Genomic DNA, 18,583 nt, shown 5'->3' on the forward strand with positions numbered 1-18,583 from the left:
TCTAAACAACACACACCTCACTATCACACTGTGTTCTAAACACACACACCTCACTATCACACTGTGGTTCTAAACACACACACCCACTATCACACACTGTGTTCTAAACACACACACCTCACTATCACACTGTGTTCTAAACACACACCTCACTATCACACTGTGTTCTAAACACACACAGCTCACTATTACACTGTGTTCTAAACACACACACCTCACTATCACACTGTTTCTAAACACACACACCTCACTATCACACTGTGTTCTAAACACACACAGCTCACTATTACACTGTGTTCTAAACACACACACCTCACTACTCACACTGCGTTCTAAACACACACACCTCACTAATCACAATGCGTTCTAAACCACACCACCTCACTATCACACTGTGTTCTAAACACACACACCTCACTATCACACTGTGTTCTAAACACACACACCTCACTATCACACTGCGTTCTAAACACACACACCTCACTATCACAATGCGTTCTAAACACACACACCTCACATTACACTGTTTCTAAACCACACACACCTCACTATCACACTGCGTTCTAAACACACACACCTCACTATTTACACTGTGTTCTAAACACACACACCTCACTATTACACTGCGTTCTAAAACACACACACCTCACTATTTACACTGTGTTCTAAACACACACACCTCACGATTCACTGTGTTCTAAACCACACACACCTCACTATCACACTGCGTTCTAAAACACACACACCTCACTATTCACACTGATAATACATTATACACAACCACACACACACACACACACACACACACACACACACGTATTATTAGTATTATTTCTGTACAGCACTTTGGGATATCAGCTGATGTACGAAGGGCTATATAAATTTGATTTGATATTATGCTTGGCTGTAGAAGGAGTGTTAGGTTGTGGCCTAGAAGATGCTCTGCTCAGACAGTAGAGAAGGCCTGGAAAGTGTCAGTGCTGCTGTGGTAGTTCTGAGAGGTGACAGTCTGTTCCTGTCCCTATAATGCAGTGYGTTTCCAACGTCCCTGTTGAGTATATATACTATGCTGTATGAAGCCACGGCCATATAGAACCCTTTTATAAACTCTCGTTCCACTGTTCCAAGTCCAATATTCATTACCAGGTCCTGTTACTGTTCCACAGCTGTTGTAAATCTGTTCTTTGTTTTGATTGATTTCCTCTCTAACCTCTGATCATGTGACTTCCTGTCTGTCCCCAGGTGTTGGCAGATTATTATTATGTTTGATATTTTTTTGTATTGCTTTCAAAAACAAAACAACATTCAAAACATTGAACAGCAAGGGAAGGCTGAACAACAGCCAATGACAGAAAAATCTGTTTCCTACACGTTAAAACAGATTGGAAATGGCTAACCATAAACACAAGCACACCTTGCTTTTAAGACAAAAGAAAACCAGTGATATCAGAAGACTGCTTTTTTTGTTTTGATTTTCTTTCTGACCTCGGTCATGTGATTTCCTGTCTGTCCCATGCAGGTGGTGGCTGATGACCTAGACCAGGGCCAGAATGGTCAGGTGACCTACAGCCTGAGGTCGTCGTCTCTCAGCGGCCTGTTCAAGATCGACTCGCTGACCGGAAGCATCACCACCGCCGCTATCATGGACCGAGAGATCTGGACACAAACCAAGTGAGTGGCAGGGCCTTGGGATGTGGTTGTGAGAGTGTGTGAGTGTATGTGTATGTGTGTGTGTGTGTTTGTTCACAATCGGCCTGACATGTGGTTTCCCTCAGTGGGCTAACCTTTGTTTTCAGTCTATAAATACTCTCSCTGTTCCTGTACTCTTGGAATCTACATTTCTGTCATGCTCTGGGATACAACAGGTTCTGATAWAAGACAGCAGGAGATGAAAGGTTATGAAACCTGAAACATAAAAGATAAGAACTAAACTCCAACTGACAGTTTATTTTTTCATTTCCATGGCATCAGGCTGGTTGTTACGGCGACGGACCGGGGCACACCACGATTGGCCGGCTCGGCGACCCTCACGGTGATCATCGTGGACCTCAATGACAACAGTCCTACAATCCCTCTTCCGCGTGAGATCAGAGTACCAGAAAGTAAGTCAATGACCCACAGGTCTCAACTGCAGACCCGGGTTCAAATATTATTTGAATTCATTTTAAATACTTTAGCTGGGCTTCGTAAAAGTGCAAACCCCCCCCCCATCAGACACTTCAGGCAGGCTAAAGCAAACACTCAAAGTATTTGAATGATTTGAAATAGTATTTGAACCCAAGTGTGCTTAACTGACACCCTATTCACTATGTAGGGCACTACTTTTGACCAAGGGGTGTATATATCAAGAATCTCAGACATTTGAGACGCAGTCAATTTAACAGTGAACCTTTAGTCCAGAGATCTTATCCCTGATCCTTACTCCTTCTCTCTCTAGCAGCACTCAGCAGTTCTCAGTGATAAAACKGACCTTTTTATGAGTCGTTCTGAAGCCAAGTTCCCCTYTGTTCATATCCTGCCGTACATCTGAAGTCTACAGTTTCTTGCATAAAATATCCAATTCAGAAAAAAAAGAAATCAGAAGTCTGCAATATATTCCTAAAAAGCAACGTGATGTAATAGGATATGTTATGAGGTAGGAGCTAGTTCTACAGCTATAAAGTTGTTCTCATATACCAATCTCACAAACCCTGTTTTCTCTCTCAATTCAATAAAAATTCAAGGTGCTTTATTGGCATGGGAAACATATGTTTACATTGCCAAAGCAAGTGAAATAGATAATAAACACAAGTGAAATAAACAATAAAAAAAWKTATCTCTCTCTCTCCGCAAGTAATCTCTCTCTCCTCCCTTCCATCTCCCTTATTTTCTCTCCCTCCGCTCTCCTCTCTCCCTCCAGACACTGTGGTTGGCTCGGTAATAACCCAGGTGACAGGAAATGACGTGGACTCAGGCCCCGCCCTGKCCTACACCCTCCACCTGGACCCGTCTTCCCAGGGCGTATTTGGGATCCACCGCTACGGGGGCGGGGTGTCTCTGACTGCCCCTCTGGACTACGAGGAGAAGACCTGGTACACGCTGACTGTCATGGCAACTGACTCCAAACACCAGACTGAAGCTAACCTCACCATACTGGTGGAGGATGTCAATGATAACGCTCCTACGTTCACACAGGATCTTTACCAGGTAGTCTATCCTCTAACCGGCCTCCACTAGCCTTTGGAAAATCTGCATTTATTTTGGCAGGCATTTGTATAAGGATGCCATAAGAGACGATGAGAACTTGATCAGATTTAGCTGTATTATTTTATGTACATGCAGATCAATAATGATGCCATGTGTGTGTATGTATCGATCTTCCTCATTTAGTTTACTAAGACAGATACCTGATACCATTAACCATTAACCTACCTGTCCAACATGCCTCAATTATTCTGGGTACATCCCTGAATACACCCGGTCATGTTTGTGTTTTCCAGATGACTCTGGCAGAGCACTCCCCAGCTGGCAGTGCAGTTGTCACTGTGACAGCCACGGACCGCGACTCTGGGGAGAACGGCCGCGTCACCTACAGAGTGATGTCATCAACCCGGGACATCTTCTACATCGACCCCAGCAATGGTACCCTGTTCATCACCCAGCAGGCAGAGTTTAACTCTGAAAACCCTTCTATCCTGGTGGTAATAGAGTCCAGAGACATGGGAACACCAGCCCTCTCCTCCACCGCTACTGTACAGGTCCAGGTGACTGACGTCAANTATCTCTCTCTCTCCGCAAGTAATCTCTCTCTCCTCCCTTCCATCTCCCTTATTTTCTCTCCCTCCGCTCTCCTCTCTCCCTCCAGACACTGTGGTTGGCTCGGTAATAACCCAGGTGACAGGAAATGACGTGGACTCAGGCCCCGCCCTGTCCTACACCCTCCACCTGGACCCGTCTTCCCAGGGCGTATTTGGGATCCACCGCTACGGGGGCGGGGTGTCTCTGACTGCCCCTCTGGACTACGAGGAGAAGACCTGGTACACGCTGACTGTCATGGCAACTGACTCCAAACACCAGACTGAAGCTAACCTCACCATACTGGTGGAGGATGTCAATGATAACGCTCCTACGTTCACACAGGATCTTTACCAGGTAGTCTATCCTCTAACCGGCCTCCACTAGCCTTTGGAAAATCTGCATTTATTTTGGCAGGCATTTGTATAAGGATGCCATAAGAGACGATGAGAACTTGATCAGATTTAGCTGTATTATTTTATGTACATGCAGATCAATAATGATGCCATGTGTGTGTATGTATCGATCTTCCTCATTTAGTTTACTAAGACAGATACCTGATACCATTAACCATTAACCTACCTGTCCAACATGCCTCAATTATTCTGGGTACATCCCTGAATACACCCGGTCATGTTTGTGTTTTCCAGATGACTCTGGCAGAGCACTCCCCAGCTGGCAGTGCAGTTGTCACTGTGACAGCCACGGACCGCGACTCTGGGGAGAACGGCCGCGTCACCTACAGAGTGATGTCATCAACCCGGGACATCTTCTACATCGACCCCAGCAATGGTACCCTGTTCATCACCCAGCAGGCAGAGTTTAACTCTGAAAACCCTTCTATCCTGGTGGTAATAGAGTCCAGAGACATGGGAACACCAGCCCTCTCCTCCACCGCTACTGTACAGGTCCAGGTGACTGACGTCAACGACAACGCGCCCGTCTTCCACCAATCAGAGTACAGAGCCACGGTGTCAGAGGACGGCCTTCCAGGCGTCACCATCCTGACCCTGGAGGCGACCGACGGCGACGCGTCACGCGACAACTGCGGCTTCGACTTCACCATAGCCAGCGGAAACTCAGGCAATGCCTTCCAAATCGAGAGCAGCGTACGCTTCCTTGAAGGACGGGGCTTCCAGACGGTAGGCAGCGTGGTATTGACCGGTGAGGGGCTGGACTTCGAGGCAGTGTCCAGTTACAACCTGACCGTGGTCGTGTCGGACCGTGGAGTGCCCCAGAGGAGCTCGGCTGTCTCTGCGCTGATCAGTGTGACGGATACTAACGACAACCCTCCGGCGTTCAGCAGGGCAGAGTACAGGTAACTTGGTACTTTGTTGTTTGTTAGATGTCCTTAATTCCTCTTTACATGTGTTTGCACTGGGGAACCAAATGTCATGTTTTAAGGAAAAGCGATTGATAAAATCCTCTTGAACCCTGCAGTGTGGTGCTGAGTGAAGGAACAGCTGCAGGGACTGAAGTCCTCAGCCTGTCTGCAACAGACCCAGACTCCTCGGAAGTAGGGAAGGTGCAGTACCTGATCAGCTCTGGGGATGAGACGGGTATGTTCCAGGTAGACCGCTGGACCGGAGCCCTGAGGCTGCAGAGACCACTGGACAATGAGAGACAGGTACCATGGCACTTCCTGGCTTGGGATGTGCCCAAAATGGCACCCTATTTCCTATATAGTGCACTRCTTTTTTAAAGAGCCCTATGGGCCCTGGTCAAAACTAGTGCACTATATAGGAAATAGTTTGACATAGAAATAGATTGGATTAGTCGTTGGTTATCCACCTGTTTGTATATTCTGCTGCTGGCAATTAATTTCCCTTCTTTATCTCTCCATCTCACTATCTCTCTCTCTGCTGTCTCTCTCTCCCCTTCTCCCTCTCTTCCTCCTACTAGGCATCCCATGTGATCATTGTGCAGGCGTCAGATGGACAGGGTCACTATGCGCTGGCTCCAGTCACTGTGGAGGTGAAGGACATTNCCTACTAGGCATCCCATGTGATCATTGTGCAGGCGTCAGATGGACAGGGTCACTATGCGCTGGCTCCAGTCACTGTGGAGGTGAAGGACATTAATGACAACAGACCTTACTTCCCTCTGCCTGTCCTCACCGCCAGCGTCAGAGAGAACCAGCCTCACAACACCCTTGTCACCATGCTGCACGCCATCGACCAGGACACGGGAGTCTTCGGACAGCTGAGRTACTACATGTTGGACAAGACTGGAGAGGGGAAAGACGCCTTCCTGGTCAACCAGACGTCAGGTGAGGTCCGGACTCGCTTCACCTTCGACTTTGAGAAAGTCAACTTGTTCAACTTTGTAGCTCTGGCCATGGACGCAGGGAACTACTCKGCMACGGTGACCRTCCAGGTGTACGTGAYRGGGGAGGATGAGTACGACCCTGTGTTCTCCGACCCAGAGTTCTCCTTCTTAGTTCCTGAAGGGTCGAAGGAGGGCCAGAGCATCGGTCAGGTGACAGCCAGAGACGAGGACGAGGGAGTGGACGGGATTGTTCTGTACTCCCTAGCTGACCCCTCGCCCTACTTCCAGGTCAATGCATCRACRGGCGTGGTYTCCCTGAAGATGGACAGCCAYGTCCGWCAYCTGAGCAGGKCCAAGAGGGAGGTCCGTGTGATGAMCCTTGACCTGAMGGCCCACAGCCCTCTGGAGACGTCCCGTGTGGCCACCGCTCGCCTCACCGTTGACGTAACACACACCTCCTTCGGCGTGGCATCGGACATGAACCTGCTACTGGTCAGCGTGATCGCTGTGTCCCTGGGAGCCATCCTCATCCTCATCTTCATYGCCATGGCTCTGTTCTGTGTGAGACTGAGACGTCAGAGGAAGGAGCAGCAGAGTYGCTGCAGACCTCCAGCCTCTCCCGGCCAYGGCACSATGCTRCACAAACTAGAGGAGACTAAAGTCACTGGCAACGACCGGAACGACCGCATCTACCACCAGGCCTTACCAGGGTACGCTTCCGACCAAACTGGGAGTGGTGTGGGAGGGCCATACCCCCGCGGGGGCTCCCTGGACCCATCCCACTCCAGCGGGCGTGGCTCAGCGGAGGCGGCGGAGGACGATGAGATCCGAATGATCAACGAGTACCCCCGTGTCTCCTCCATCTCTTCGTCCATGCAGGAACACATCTCAGCCCGCGGGCCAGACTCTGGTATCCAGCAGGACGCTGACCAGCTGTCTGACGTCTCCTGTGAGCCCAACATGGACTCCAACCAGTGGTTCAAGGCCAAGAAGCTGGCCAGTCTCAGTGGGACTCTGCTGGCTGGCCAGGTGCCTGTCTACAGGGAGGATGGAGGAGGTTATCTGGGGGTAGGGAGGGGGCTGAACATCTCCCACCCTAAAGACTATGCCTTCCCAGTGGATGGTAAACCCGCTGTGGACGGCTCCCTCACAGCCATAGTGGCCAGTGACGAGGAGCTGAGGGGCAGTTATAACTGGGACTACCTGCTGAACTGGTGCCCACAGTTCCAGCCATTAGCWARCGTCTTCACGGAGATAGCGAGGTTAAAGGATGAGACGGMCMCTCCTAACCCTCGCAGACCKCTCCAGCACAAAGCCAAGGTGGACCCCAAACCCCCTCGCATTGACCCCCCGCCGCTAATCACCTCCGTAGCCCACCCCGGGGCGAAGACAGTCCCGGTCAAGCCTGCTCCCGTTAAACCATCTGTGGGGAGGTCCTCCTTCCCCCATCTGGCCTCCCTACGGAGGTCCCCCATCAGTCACGAGGGCTCCCCCTCCTCAGTAGCCATGTCCCCCAGCTTCTCCCCCTCCCTGTCCCCCCTAGCCGCCCGCTCCCCGGCCATCACACCTTTTGGCGTCACCCAGGGCCCCTCAGCCTCCATGATCAGCACCACTGAACACAGCATGGAGCACAGTGAAGAGGCCGAGATGAGGATATAGACTATCGGACTCACAGATGAGGATATAGACTCTATTGACTAAACAGATGAGGATATAGACTCTGTAGACTGAGGAGGATATAGACTCTGTAGACTGAAATGAGGATATAGGACTCTATGACTCAAGATGAGGATATAGACTCTATCGATCACAGATGAGGATATAGACTCTATCGACTCACAGATGAGGATATAGACTCTATCGACTAACAGATGAGGATATAGACTCTTTAGACTAGGAGGATATAGACTCTTTAGACTGAAATGAGGATATAGACTCTATCGACTCACAGATGAGGATAGGACTCTATCGACTCACAATGAGGATATAGACTCTGTAGATGAGAGATATAGACTCTGTATGACTGAAGATGAGGATATAGACTCTATCGACTCACAGATGAGGATATAGACTCTATCGACTCACAGATGAGGATATACTCTGATCGACTCAGATGAGGATATAGACTCTATTGACTCACAGATGAGGATATAGACTCTATCGACTCACAGATGAGGATATAGACTCTATTGACTCACAGATGAGGATATAGACTATCGACTCACAGATGAGGATATAGACTTTATTGACTAACAGATGAGGATATAGACTCTGTAGACTGAGATGAGGATATAGGCCCTGTAGACTCTGAGGTACTAGAGATTGGAAGACTGATACTGAGTTATTGTTCCTCAAAAGACAGAGGTGATGTCTCTATTGACACCCTATTTAGGTTGCAGGGTGGTACCCCTCCTAATGTGTAATGGTCACAGTATCTGGTGTCAATAGACTGTATCGTACAGTGTACCCTCCCTTCTGGCTAGAACACAGAGTGTGGTTAGCACTGTAGTTAAATAATGAAGTAACTCTCAAATGGACTCTCAAAGGTGGTAGCTGCATCAAAAACTAATGGGACTCTCAAACTGAACTAGAATCAAAACTGAGGCGAAAATGAATGTTGCCTTTTCCTCTTCCCTCAATCCAATCAGTGTCAAGAGAACAAAACTACCCAGGATTTGCACATTCTRATGGGGAGCCATGATGTCAATATTCTGTAGAAGATATTTTTATACTGACTTTGGTTTCTGACTAGAAATGGCACTAATTCTGTGCCAGAAGGCTGTTATAGCCTCAGAATATATTTCCATATGTGTATATTTCTAGCTATGTAACAGTATGTGTGAACTGTATGTTGGTTCTATTTTATGTACTTAACCATTGTGTTCTTGGAACGAAAAAAAGCTCTTTATTTCTATTAGTGTGATTGATTGGGGGGATATGCTGTCATTTCTTGTAAATATTTATTACAGAGGAGCGAAAAAAGAGCTTGCCTTGCTGRAAGAACATGATACCAGTATCAATACAGTGTTTGGTCAAGAAGCTTTCAAAAATAATCTGGTGAAGTGTTGGATCCCTCTCATACTAATTCAGTGTGCCATATGTGTGTCTCCCAAATGGCACCTATTGCCTATATAGTGCACTACCTGGTCAAAAGTAGTGCACTATAAAGGGAATAGGGTTCCATTYGGGATGCAGACAGTCTTTTGAGTCTTGTTTGAAAGGATCAGKYACACATGTGCTCATGTCCTACACATGTTCCTTTGTTTCTTCCTCCAGTCTAGTTTAGGTGAACTTGACACCGATTGATCGTGTCCTTTTTTTCAGGTGTCTTTGCTGTGATTTGAATCACGAGGAGCCGTACAGGTCTACTTGGTATTCTAGTGGCATAGCAGACCCAGACAAGGGCAGAACCACTCAGACACAGACAGGGGAGGTCAGAAACATCACAGAGACCAGCTGCAATATAACTACAAAGTTGTCAGCAATAGAACAAGGGGAAAATACAACAAATGTCATGTATGTCAGCAGACAGGTCTAGTTGTTATTGTAGTGGCAGTCGAACCATCCAGACAGACAGGCGACAAAACAGCTGACATGAGGTTTGAGTAGGGGTTGTGTGTGACCTGTGAGGTTTGAATTCTCCCCAGAATTTTTTAACAAGGTGGTGCTGCTGAGTACGGTGGGGGATACCAAATAAAGTAAACCAATTTATTTTATTTTTTATATACATACTGTATATAGTGGCACAGCCAGTACACATTGTGGTGCGGTGCCCCGCTTACATTCTTTGTGGACAACCCTGAGGTTTGAGTAGGGGTTGTGTGTGTACCTCTTGAGATTTGAGTAGGGGTTGTGTGTGTACCTCTTGAGGTTTGAGTAGGGGTTGTGTGTGTACCTCTTGAGGTTTGAGTAGGGGTTGTGTGTGTACCTCTTGAGNTTTGAGTAGGGGTTGTGTGTGTACCTCTTGAGGTTTGAGTAGGGGTTGTGTGTGTACCTCTTGAGGTTTGAGCAGGGGTTGTGTGTGTACCTCTTGAGGTTTGAGTAGGGGTTGTGTGTGTACCTCTTGAGGTTTGAGCAGGGGTTGTGTGTGTACCTCTTGAGTTTTGAGTAGGAGTTGTGAGTGTCCGTCTGACAGACTGTAGCTCACTAATCTCATCTCAGTACCGATGGGATTCTCTCCAGCATTCTGAACCAGGAGGAGCTCGTTGCAACAGATATTTTCATAATTTCTTTGCAGGTGACATTGTGTTGCACATAGCCAGATTAATCTCTGCAATACTGCTTTTCAAATCACATGCAGGACTGAGACCAGAGCACTAATTAAAATGCTGTCATTGCTTTTCAGTTTTCTCTTMGTTCCTTCTCTGAGCTACAGTATTTTAAGTTATCAGTATTGTTAATTAACAGTATTGTTAGTTTTCACTAATAGTTAGGTGTAACTAGCTAATAACTAGTGTCTGACGATGCACCACTTCTTGGTACCAGAACATAACATCAATAATGAGTCCCAAATGGCACCCTATTCCCTATATAGTGCACTACTTTTGACCAGGGCCCTATGGGGGTCTTTTCCTCCGCAAAAGGAGTGCACTTCCCTATACAGTAGTTCACTAAATAGGGAATAGGGTGCCATTTAGGACGTAACCCATGTAGACCTGTGTGACATTTTCCTTAATTTGTCACATTGGAGCTTCTTCCAGCCTGACAGTTTGTGAACATGTTAGTTGAAGAAACGTTGCCTTTATTGGCTCTGAGAAACTACAGTAATACCTTGAGACACAGACGCTATGTTCCAAATAGCACTTTATTCCCTATAGTGTGCTATAAAAGTAGTGCACCAGGTAGGGAATAGGGTGCCATTTGGGACGCACACACACCAACTTAGAAACCTTTAAAAGTGTTTGTTAAGCCATGTTAAATTGCCCCTAAAACACAAGGCTATCTATGTTTGAAATTAAGAAACTGGGATATCATGTTGTTTTGAGCTTTTCCTTTGTCAATTCACCAGTTTCTACAGTTTGTTATTTATACAATTTTACATCCTCTTTCTTACCGAACGTAGCACATAGTATACATGTTCCCCCGAATGTCTACGCATATCATATATCTTCCCTGATGTGCCAGATGTTTTTTCTTCTTGTCAAAGTGCCTGATTAAAGTACTTATGTGAATACAATACAGTGTACTGTCTCTATCTCTCTTGTTCTGATTAACAAAGAGTGGTTGTTAAATATGAGGAGCAACTACATGACTAGATTAGAAAGAAGACCACTAACTGAGAGCTCTAGTGAATGAAGACCAGATGGGATGGGATAGTCTTTAATGTATTGTTTATGACCAGGGCTGAATGTAAATGAGTCTGTCCCAAATAGCACACTATCCCTTATATAGTGGACTACTTTTGACTAGGGCCCATAGGGGCCCATCTTTTTCTGGTCTAGTTAGACACTAACCTCGTTATTAGGAGCAGTCAGTCCATGGAAATGAAGTGGCAGGGTTCTCCTCCAGACTCCATTCAGACTGCTAGCTACCAGTTCCTGCTTTGTTAGAGGGTTTGTGTTCCTGGTAGGTTGATGTATGTAGCTAGCTATATGGAAGGTCAATGGTAGGTATATAACTACCCAGCTAGGGGGTTCCATGAGTGAGTCTGATTGAAGCGTCATGGTGGTTTCAATATCTAATGTGTAAGAGGCCTATACAATGTAGGATGCTTTTCATTGAGGGCCGGTTTCCCAGACAGATACAGTATGAAGCCTAGTGTCACGACTTCTACCGAAGTCGGTTCCTCTCCTTGTTCGGGCGGTGTTCGGCGGTCGACGTCACCGGTCTTCTAGCCATCGCCGATCCATTTTTAATTTTCCATTTGTTTTGTCTTGTTTTCCCACACACCTGGTTTTCATTTCCCTCATTACGTGTTGTGTATTTAACCCTCTGTTCCCCCCATGTCTTTGTGTGGTATTGTTTGTTTGTAAGTTCTTGTGCACATGTTGACTGGTGCGCGTCGAGTTWTGTACCCAAGCTGTTATTTTCTTGATGCCGTTGGTTTTGGAATTAAACTGCTCCGGCTATTACCTAGTTCTGCTCTCCTGCGTCTGACTTCCCTGCCACCAGTTGCGTAACTCCTTACACCTAGTCCTGGACTAAAAAGCTTGTTCAATGACGATTCTCCATAAAAAGTGCTTCTTAGTCCAGAACTAGGTTTAAACTGTGTCTGGAAAACCGGCTCTGAGAGTATAAAGTCACCATATGAAGTCAAGTACAGTAGTCTCCAACAACAGTCCCCTCTCTCTCCAACCCATCAAAACCATGTATTTACTGCTCTTTCCAGGCATGTATAATTACTATTAATATGATTTAACATTCATATCAAAATGACCATTATGCCAATGTTCTCCTCCACATGACTTAGTTGTCTAATCTATTTGTAGATCAGTAGCTTACACACGTTCCCCATTATCTAATATTCCTTCTTCACTACATGACCAAAACTATGGACACCTGCTTGTCAAACATCTCATTCCAAAATCATGGGCATTAATATGGAGTTGGTCCTCCCTTTGCTGCTATAACAGCCTCCAATCTTCTGGGAATGCTTTCCACTAGATGTTGAAGTATTTCTGCGGGGACTTGCTTCCATTCAGCCACAAGAACATTAGTGAGGTTGGGCACTRATGTCGGGCGATGAGGTCTGGCTTGCAGTGTGCGTTCCAATTCATCCCAAAGGTGTTTGATGGGGTTGTGGTCAGGGCTCTGTGCAGGACAGTCAAGTTCTTCCACACCAATCTCGACAAACTATTTCTGTATGGACCTCGCTTTGTGCAYGGGGGCATTGTTATTCTGAAACAGGAAAGGTCCTTCCCCAAGCTGTTGCCACAAAGTTGGAAGCACAGAATCGTGTAGAATGTCTTTGTATGCCGTAGCATTAAGATTTCCCTTCACTGGTACAGTTTCCATCGCCTCCCAAATGACGATGAAGCSGAAAGAAATTGGCTCAAAAATGTAAACTTAAAAAAGCCCCCCAAAAAGTTGTATGTTTGCTCGTTTCACTTTGTTGATAAGACTCCAACGCAGGATAACSCACACCCAATGCTGTTTCTGGGTTATGAGAGGCCACCAGAGAAGAGACGCCGCCTCAGCAGGAGGGTTGACAGACATGTCACAAGAACAGGTATGTGAACTAGYTTTGATATCGCGTGTTTGTCTTCAGTTTTTGTTACTAGAATCTGATTACGATAGTTTCTAGTCAGGGTCTGAAATTAATATTTTTAATTTCTACCAGCCACTTGAAAAAAAATCTGACACTTGTGAAATCTGTTAAACACTTTATAATTGTAAACACTGAGTCAGTGGTAGGCTACCTGACATTGGAAATATGGTACATATTGTGTAACCTTAATCCATGATTATTCTTAGGTTATTCTTCTATTAATTTCTAATAATATTATCTGCCATGGTGGCAGGTGACCTGAAATGTTTACCTGCCACAGCCAACATTTACCCTGTATTTGGCMGGTGTTAATTTCTTTCCCTGTTCTAGCTAATAGATACGGAATATTTATTTAGAAAATATTAAACCTAGTCTATGTATCCCACTGAGTTTAGAGTACTTATTTGCAGTAGAGAATAGTCTGATAAACGCTATAAGTAAGGCACAGGGAGTTTTAAATGTTTTTACAAGAATCCCTAATTAGTGTATTAGCTTTTCCAGATCCTTACCAAATAATCTCATGAACTAAACATCTATATTCATATTCAACTAATCATCACCTGCAGATGAGCCTGGTGTGGTGAAGGTTTCTGAGGAGCCAGGTCCTATTTCAAAGATCTTCCATGATGCCCAAACACAGTGGTCAAACCAGGCAATGGAGGACCACACCTACTCCAAAGGACCTATCATCACGTGCCATGACGACTGCACCATCCCCYGAGAGGTCACTGTCTGTTGCCGATGTTACATTGAAAGATGATGCAGACTCTTGTGWCTTGCTTGCAAGGTTTTGCCCCTACATCATCAACAATGCCGGTTGTAGACCAAATTCTGTTGACACTACTGAAACTTAGWCAGAACTTTGTTATAGCTGATTTAGCAAGACGCTTCAAAAGGTCACCCGGTCAGGTCAGTAAAACATAGAAATTCTGGATAAATGTCATTGCTGAGCACACCAAGGATCTCATTCCATGGCTGCCTCATAAGACAATAAAGGCTACTATGCCAAAAGGTTTTTCAGGAGAATTTTTCAAACATAACTTGTGTTATTGACTGCACAGAAAGTGTTTTGCAGAAGGCAAAAAATCKGGACTCAAGAACTGAATCTTACAGTCACTACTATGCCATATCTRGTTGCAACTGCTCCATCAGGAAGGGTTATGTTCATTTCAGAGGCTTATGGTGGGARATGTAGCTATAGGTTCAKAACACAGAACTCAGGGTTTCTCGACCATTTGCATACTGGAGATGAGGTGATGGCTTCACAATTAGGGACTTGCTAGAGGAAGGGAACGTATGCTTGGTCTTACCAGCATTTACACGCAAGCAATGCCAGTTGACAAATGAGCAGGTCACTCGCACACGACGCATTGCTAATGTCCGTATTCATGTGGAACGAGCAATAAGGCGTCATAAGGTGTACAAGATTCTCTCACAAACGGTGCCTATTAGTTTGGTCCCTAAAATTGACAACATACTTCAAATTTGTGCAGCTATTGTAAATCTGTGAGGAGAGTTTATTTCTAGCAAATAGACACAATGTCTAACACAATCAACATGACTAACAACATGCACTGATCGTGTATGTATTCCAAAAATGTACATCACTTTATTCCTAATAATGAACTGCAAAACAYTGTCAGCATTTGTAACATTCTTTTATTCCAACTTAGCTGTATTTGTTTTGTCAGCTCACACAACTGCCTGTACCAACTTGCCTATTTTAACTGGTTCTGTCCTATGAAAAATAAACTGGTGAGAGATCATTACACTGTGTTCGTGTAGGTATATCTGTCACGTATACTCCCTCTCCGGCCTCTAGGTCATCAGGCTGCTTATTATCCTGCACACACGTCACCGTCGTCTCGCGCACCTGCGCCTCATGACACTCACCWGGACTCCATCACCTCCTTGATTATCTTCCCTATATCTGTCASTCCCYTTGGTTCTTTCCTCAGGTGTTATTGACTCTGTTTTCATGTCGGTGCGTTGTTTGTGTTTCGTGTTCATTGGTTCTTTTATTTATTAAAACACTCACTCCCTGAACTTGCTTCCCGACTCTCAGCGCACTCGTTACAATACCTCTTAATAAATTGATTATCTAATATATTAGTATATTTTGTGTTATTTAATATATACAGTATATTTATTAAAACAGTACTTAATGAAGTAAGTGCACGCTCAAACTAATTGAATTGTGTATGCCCAGCATATTCAATCTACTGCTCATCCCCATTTACTTAAAGAGCTCCAGGTACTTTGGGCAGAGATGTATCTTCTTTTCAGCCAAATCATCAGCCAACCGAGGTAGCATGTGTAAAAAGTAGAACTTCTGCAGCTGTTGCACATGTGCATCTGTGTAGTCTTTATCAAATGGAATGTCCACTTATATCTGCTCGCTTGGTGTCCAGACGACCAGCTTGCAGCACTGTAGGTCCAGGTATATCATGGTCACTTGTGTCCGAAAGAAGGAATAAGAAAGCACATTGCCACAAAATTCTGATTAGTATGAGTTTAGAATACAATGTTCAATACTTGTAATAATACAGCTAATCTATTTTCTTGAGAAAAAAAATACCCACCTGAAGGTAGTAACCATCCTTTCCATTGGGACGAATTAGGTACTATCCATCATCCAAGCTTTTGATGTCACTATTTGGCCGACTCAGAAATTCTGTCAGAGACGTGGAACTCTTGAAGGGGCACTTGATCTCAAGGAGCTGTGTTGCATCAAGGATCCCATCTGGGCTGGCTCCCAACCAAGGATGGTCAGGGTGCACCACCAGGCCTCTGTTCTCCACAACATGCCCTCTGCTCTCCAGGAGTGTGATGACATTGACCTCGTTTTCTTTGCCATGCTTTGTTGCTSTATTGCCAGTGAAGGTTGGGTACAAATGCTCATTTACAAATTTTTGGGGATCTGTAGTGTTTCATTTGGGGAGTCGTTTCGCTGTGCTGGCTGTTAGACGCAGCTTCCTAGCATCATGCMGTAGCTGTGAAGCACTTTGGATCCTGCTTTCTTCCATCAATGTAGCTCCTTGTACGGGGGGTCATTTGTAGGCCTCATAAAACATTGTGCACTTCCTACAGGTTAGTGTTGTGCTGTGTTCAGTTTTACACCTGTCTCTTATACACATCTAGATGTGTATAAGAGACAGGTGTGTTCGTGTGGGCTGAATCATGTTGGCTTGGGCCTGCCTTGCTGCTGCTGTCTACATCTGCTCTGTAACTGCACTCTCAACCTATATTGAAGAAAATATTTTTTGTTATTATCTAACCCAGTGTTTCCCAAACCTCTCCTGGAATACCCGTTGTCCTGCACTTTCATGTCATTTTTGGTTGTTACTTTACTGACCTTCCACAGAATTGTTGCAGCGTGACTACAAGAGCGTCCTGGCCCTGCAATACATTATTAACCCGCTGTCTGTATGACACCTGTCGTTGATGCTAGTACCCACGCCTTGTGATGAGATGCGTGCAGGCTCTGACTCGGCTCTATGTCTGCAATAACACCCGACCGACTTTGTTACTGTGTAGGTATTGGTACGCCTCCRAACTTTTTAAGTTGCTCATCGCCTTAACATCGCAAGCTACGGATTCAACAAAGTAAGTAAATATGCTACCGTACGTGATACGATGCCACTTCTTCACGTCATCTTCCCAACTATCAATTACGGAGGGTATAGGTAGGCTAATATTAAAATGTTTGATCTCCGTCAGGTTGTGTTCCCACATCATTATTAGTTTGGCAAGCTCTTCATGAATGAATGAATGAAGAAACCGTTTGTTTACTTCGAACCGGAAATAACGCCCATAATTCACGCAAGGCATCATGGGACAYGGGAAACTCGTGGATATCGTATGTTATTAGATCGYKTGTGTCCCAAATGGCACCCTATACACATTGCTGGTTGAAAGTAGTGCACTAAATAGGGAATAGGGTGCCATTTGGGATGTACACATACTTATAGAGATAATGGAAGGTCAGTTGAGGAGAGGGTCTTAATTTTCTATGCCTGGCCTGTCGTGGGTTCACATTGCGTCACTCTGTGAGAAGGCCTGGTGCTGGCTAAAGTTCCTCTAGCCAGGCGCTGGATGGCGAACACTTCCCTATTCAGGCTGATGAAACAGGGCTGAAACCGGTCCGGGGCTAGGCTGCTCTCCAGGGCTCTGCTCTGCTACACTCCTGGACATGTAATCCAAACCTTGGCATGCAGCACTGTATTACACACATGCATACACATATGCAAGTACGCACGTTGTACACACACATACACACACAAACACAGACACACAAGGAACACACACACACAGTTAGACAGGTTAATTTATACTCCTCACAGGGCACTGTCATACAGTGGGGTTATAGAGGGAGGGGTGACGAAACACTGGACAGGAGTGTAACCATCACAGAGCCTAGCACAACCTGCTGTGAGTGTAACATAGACTCACACATACACACACACATACACACACAGCTGGACTCCCGTCATGATGCTATAGATGAGTCATAAGTCAGGAGTGTAGTCATCACACACAGTTTAAATGAGAGACTCTGGGCAGAACCAAATGAAACATATCATATTTACTTCAACAGCACAGTCACTAGAGATTGTAGTTCATATTGGCCGCTCCACTCACATGCAATAGCAGCCTGTATTTTTCTGACGGACATCTTGACTTGAAATGAAATATTACTTTCACCCCTGTGTCCTCATTCCTTRAWGTGCATCCCAAATGGCACCCTATTCCCTATTAAGTGCACAAAATTTGACTAGGGCCCATGGGACCTTATTCTTAATACAGTATATTGCGCAATAGGCCCTTGTCAAAAGTAGTGYACTAATACGGAATAGGGTGTCATTTGGGCTGCAATCCTAGTTTAGTTCAAATAGACTTCTGATCTGTTGAACTCAAATCATTGTCTCTTACTTTCTTATTCATTACTTTCAAACACACAGACATTACTCATGTGGTAATTACTCTGATCTTATCGTTCCTCTCCTCCTGAGAGATGGAGCTCTTTATATATTTTTTATGTCTATAGATTCATTAAGACACCTGTGTTCCCACTGAGYTGWTTGAMGCTGTTAGTTTACAACTGGGTTGTCACGACTTCCGCCGAAGTCGGTCCCTCTCCTTGTTCGGGCGGTGTTCGGCGGTCGACGTCACCGACCTTCTAGCCATCACTGATCCATTTTTCATTTTCCATTGGTTTTGTCTTGTCTTCCTTCACACCTGGTTCCAATCCCATCAATTACATGTTGTGTTTTTAACCCTCTGTTTCCCCTCATGTCCTTGTCGGAGATTGTTTTATTGTATGTGATTGTACTA

At 45.3% G+C, this 18,583-nt stretch overlaps 1 protein-coding gene across 1 annotated transcript in view; it reads left to right on the forward strand.

Moving 5' to 3' along the window:
- The window catches only part of LOC111956801 (protocadherin-16-like), a 202,803-nt gene extending 194,996 nt beyond the window's left edge, over positions 1-7,807 (forward strand). The window contains 6 exon segments of the mRNA XM_023977436.2: positions 1,520-1,671; positions 1,972-2,102; positions 2,900-3,186; positions 4,425-5,092; positions 5,215-5,401; positions 5,677-7,807. Coding sequence (XP_023833204.1) covers positions 1,520-1,671; positions 1,972-2,102; positions 2,900-3,186; positions 4,425-5,092; positions 5,215-5,401; positions 5,677-7,701 — 3,450 coding nt within the window. The 3' untranslated portion in view covers positions 7,702-7,807.
- The last annotated feature ends 10,776 nt before the right edge of the window (positions 7,808-18,583 follow it).

The sequence above is a fragment of the Salvelinus sp. IW2-2015 genome, linkage group LG4p, assembly GCF_002910315.2.
Source record: "Salvelinus sp. IW2-2015 linkage group LG4p, ASM291031v2, whole genome shotgun sequence".
In the NCBI taxonomy this organism is placed as follows: domain Eukaryota; kingdom Metazoa; phylum Chordata; class Actinopteri; order Salmoniformes; family Salmonidae; genus Salvelinus; species Salvelinus sp. IW2-2015.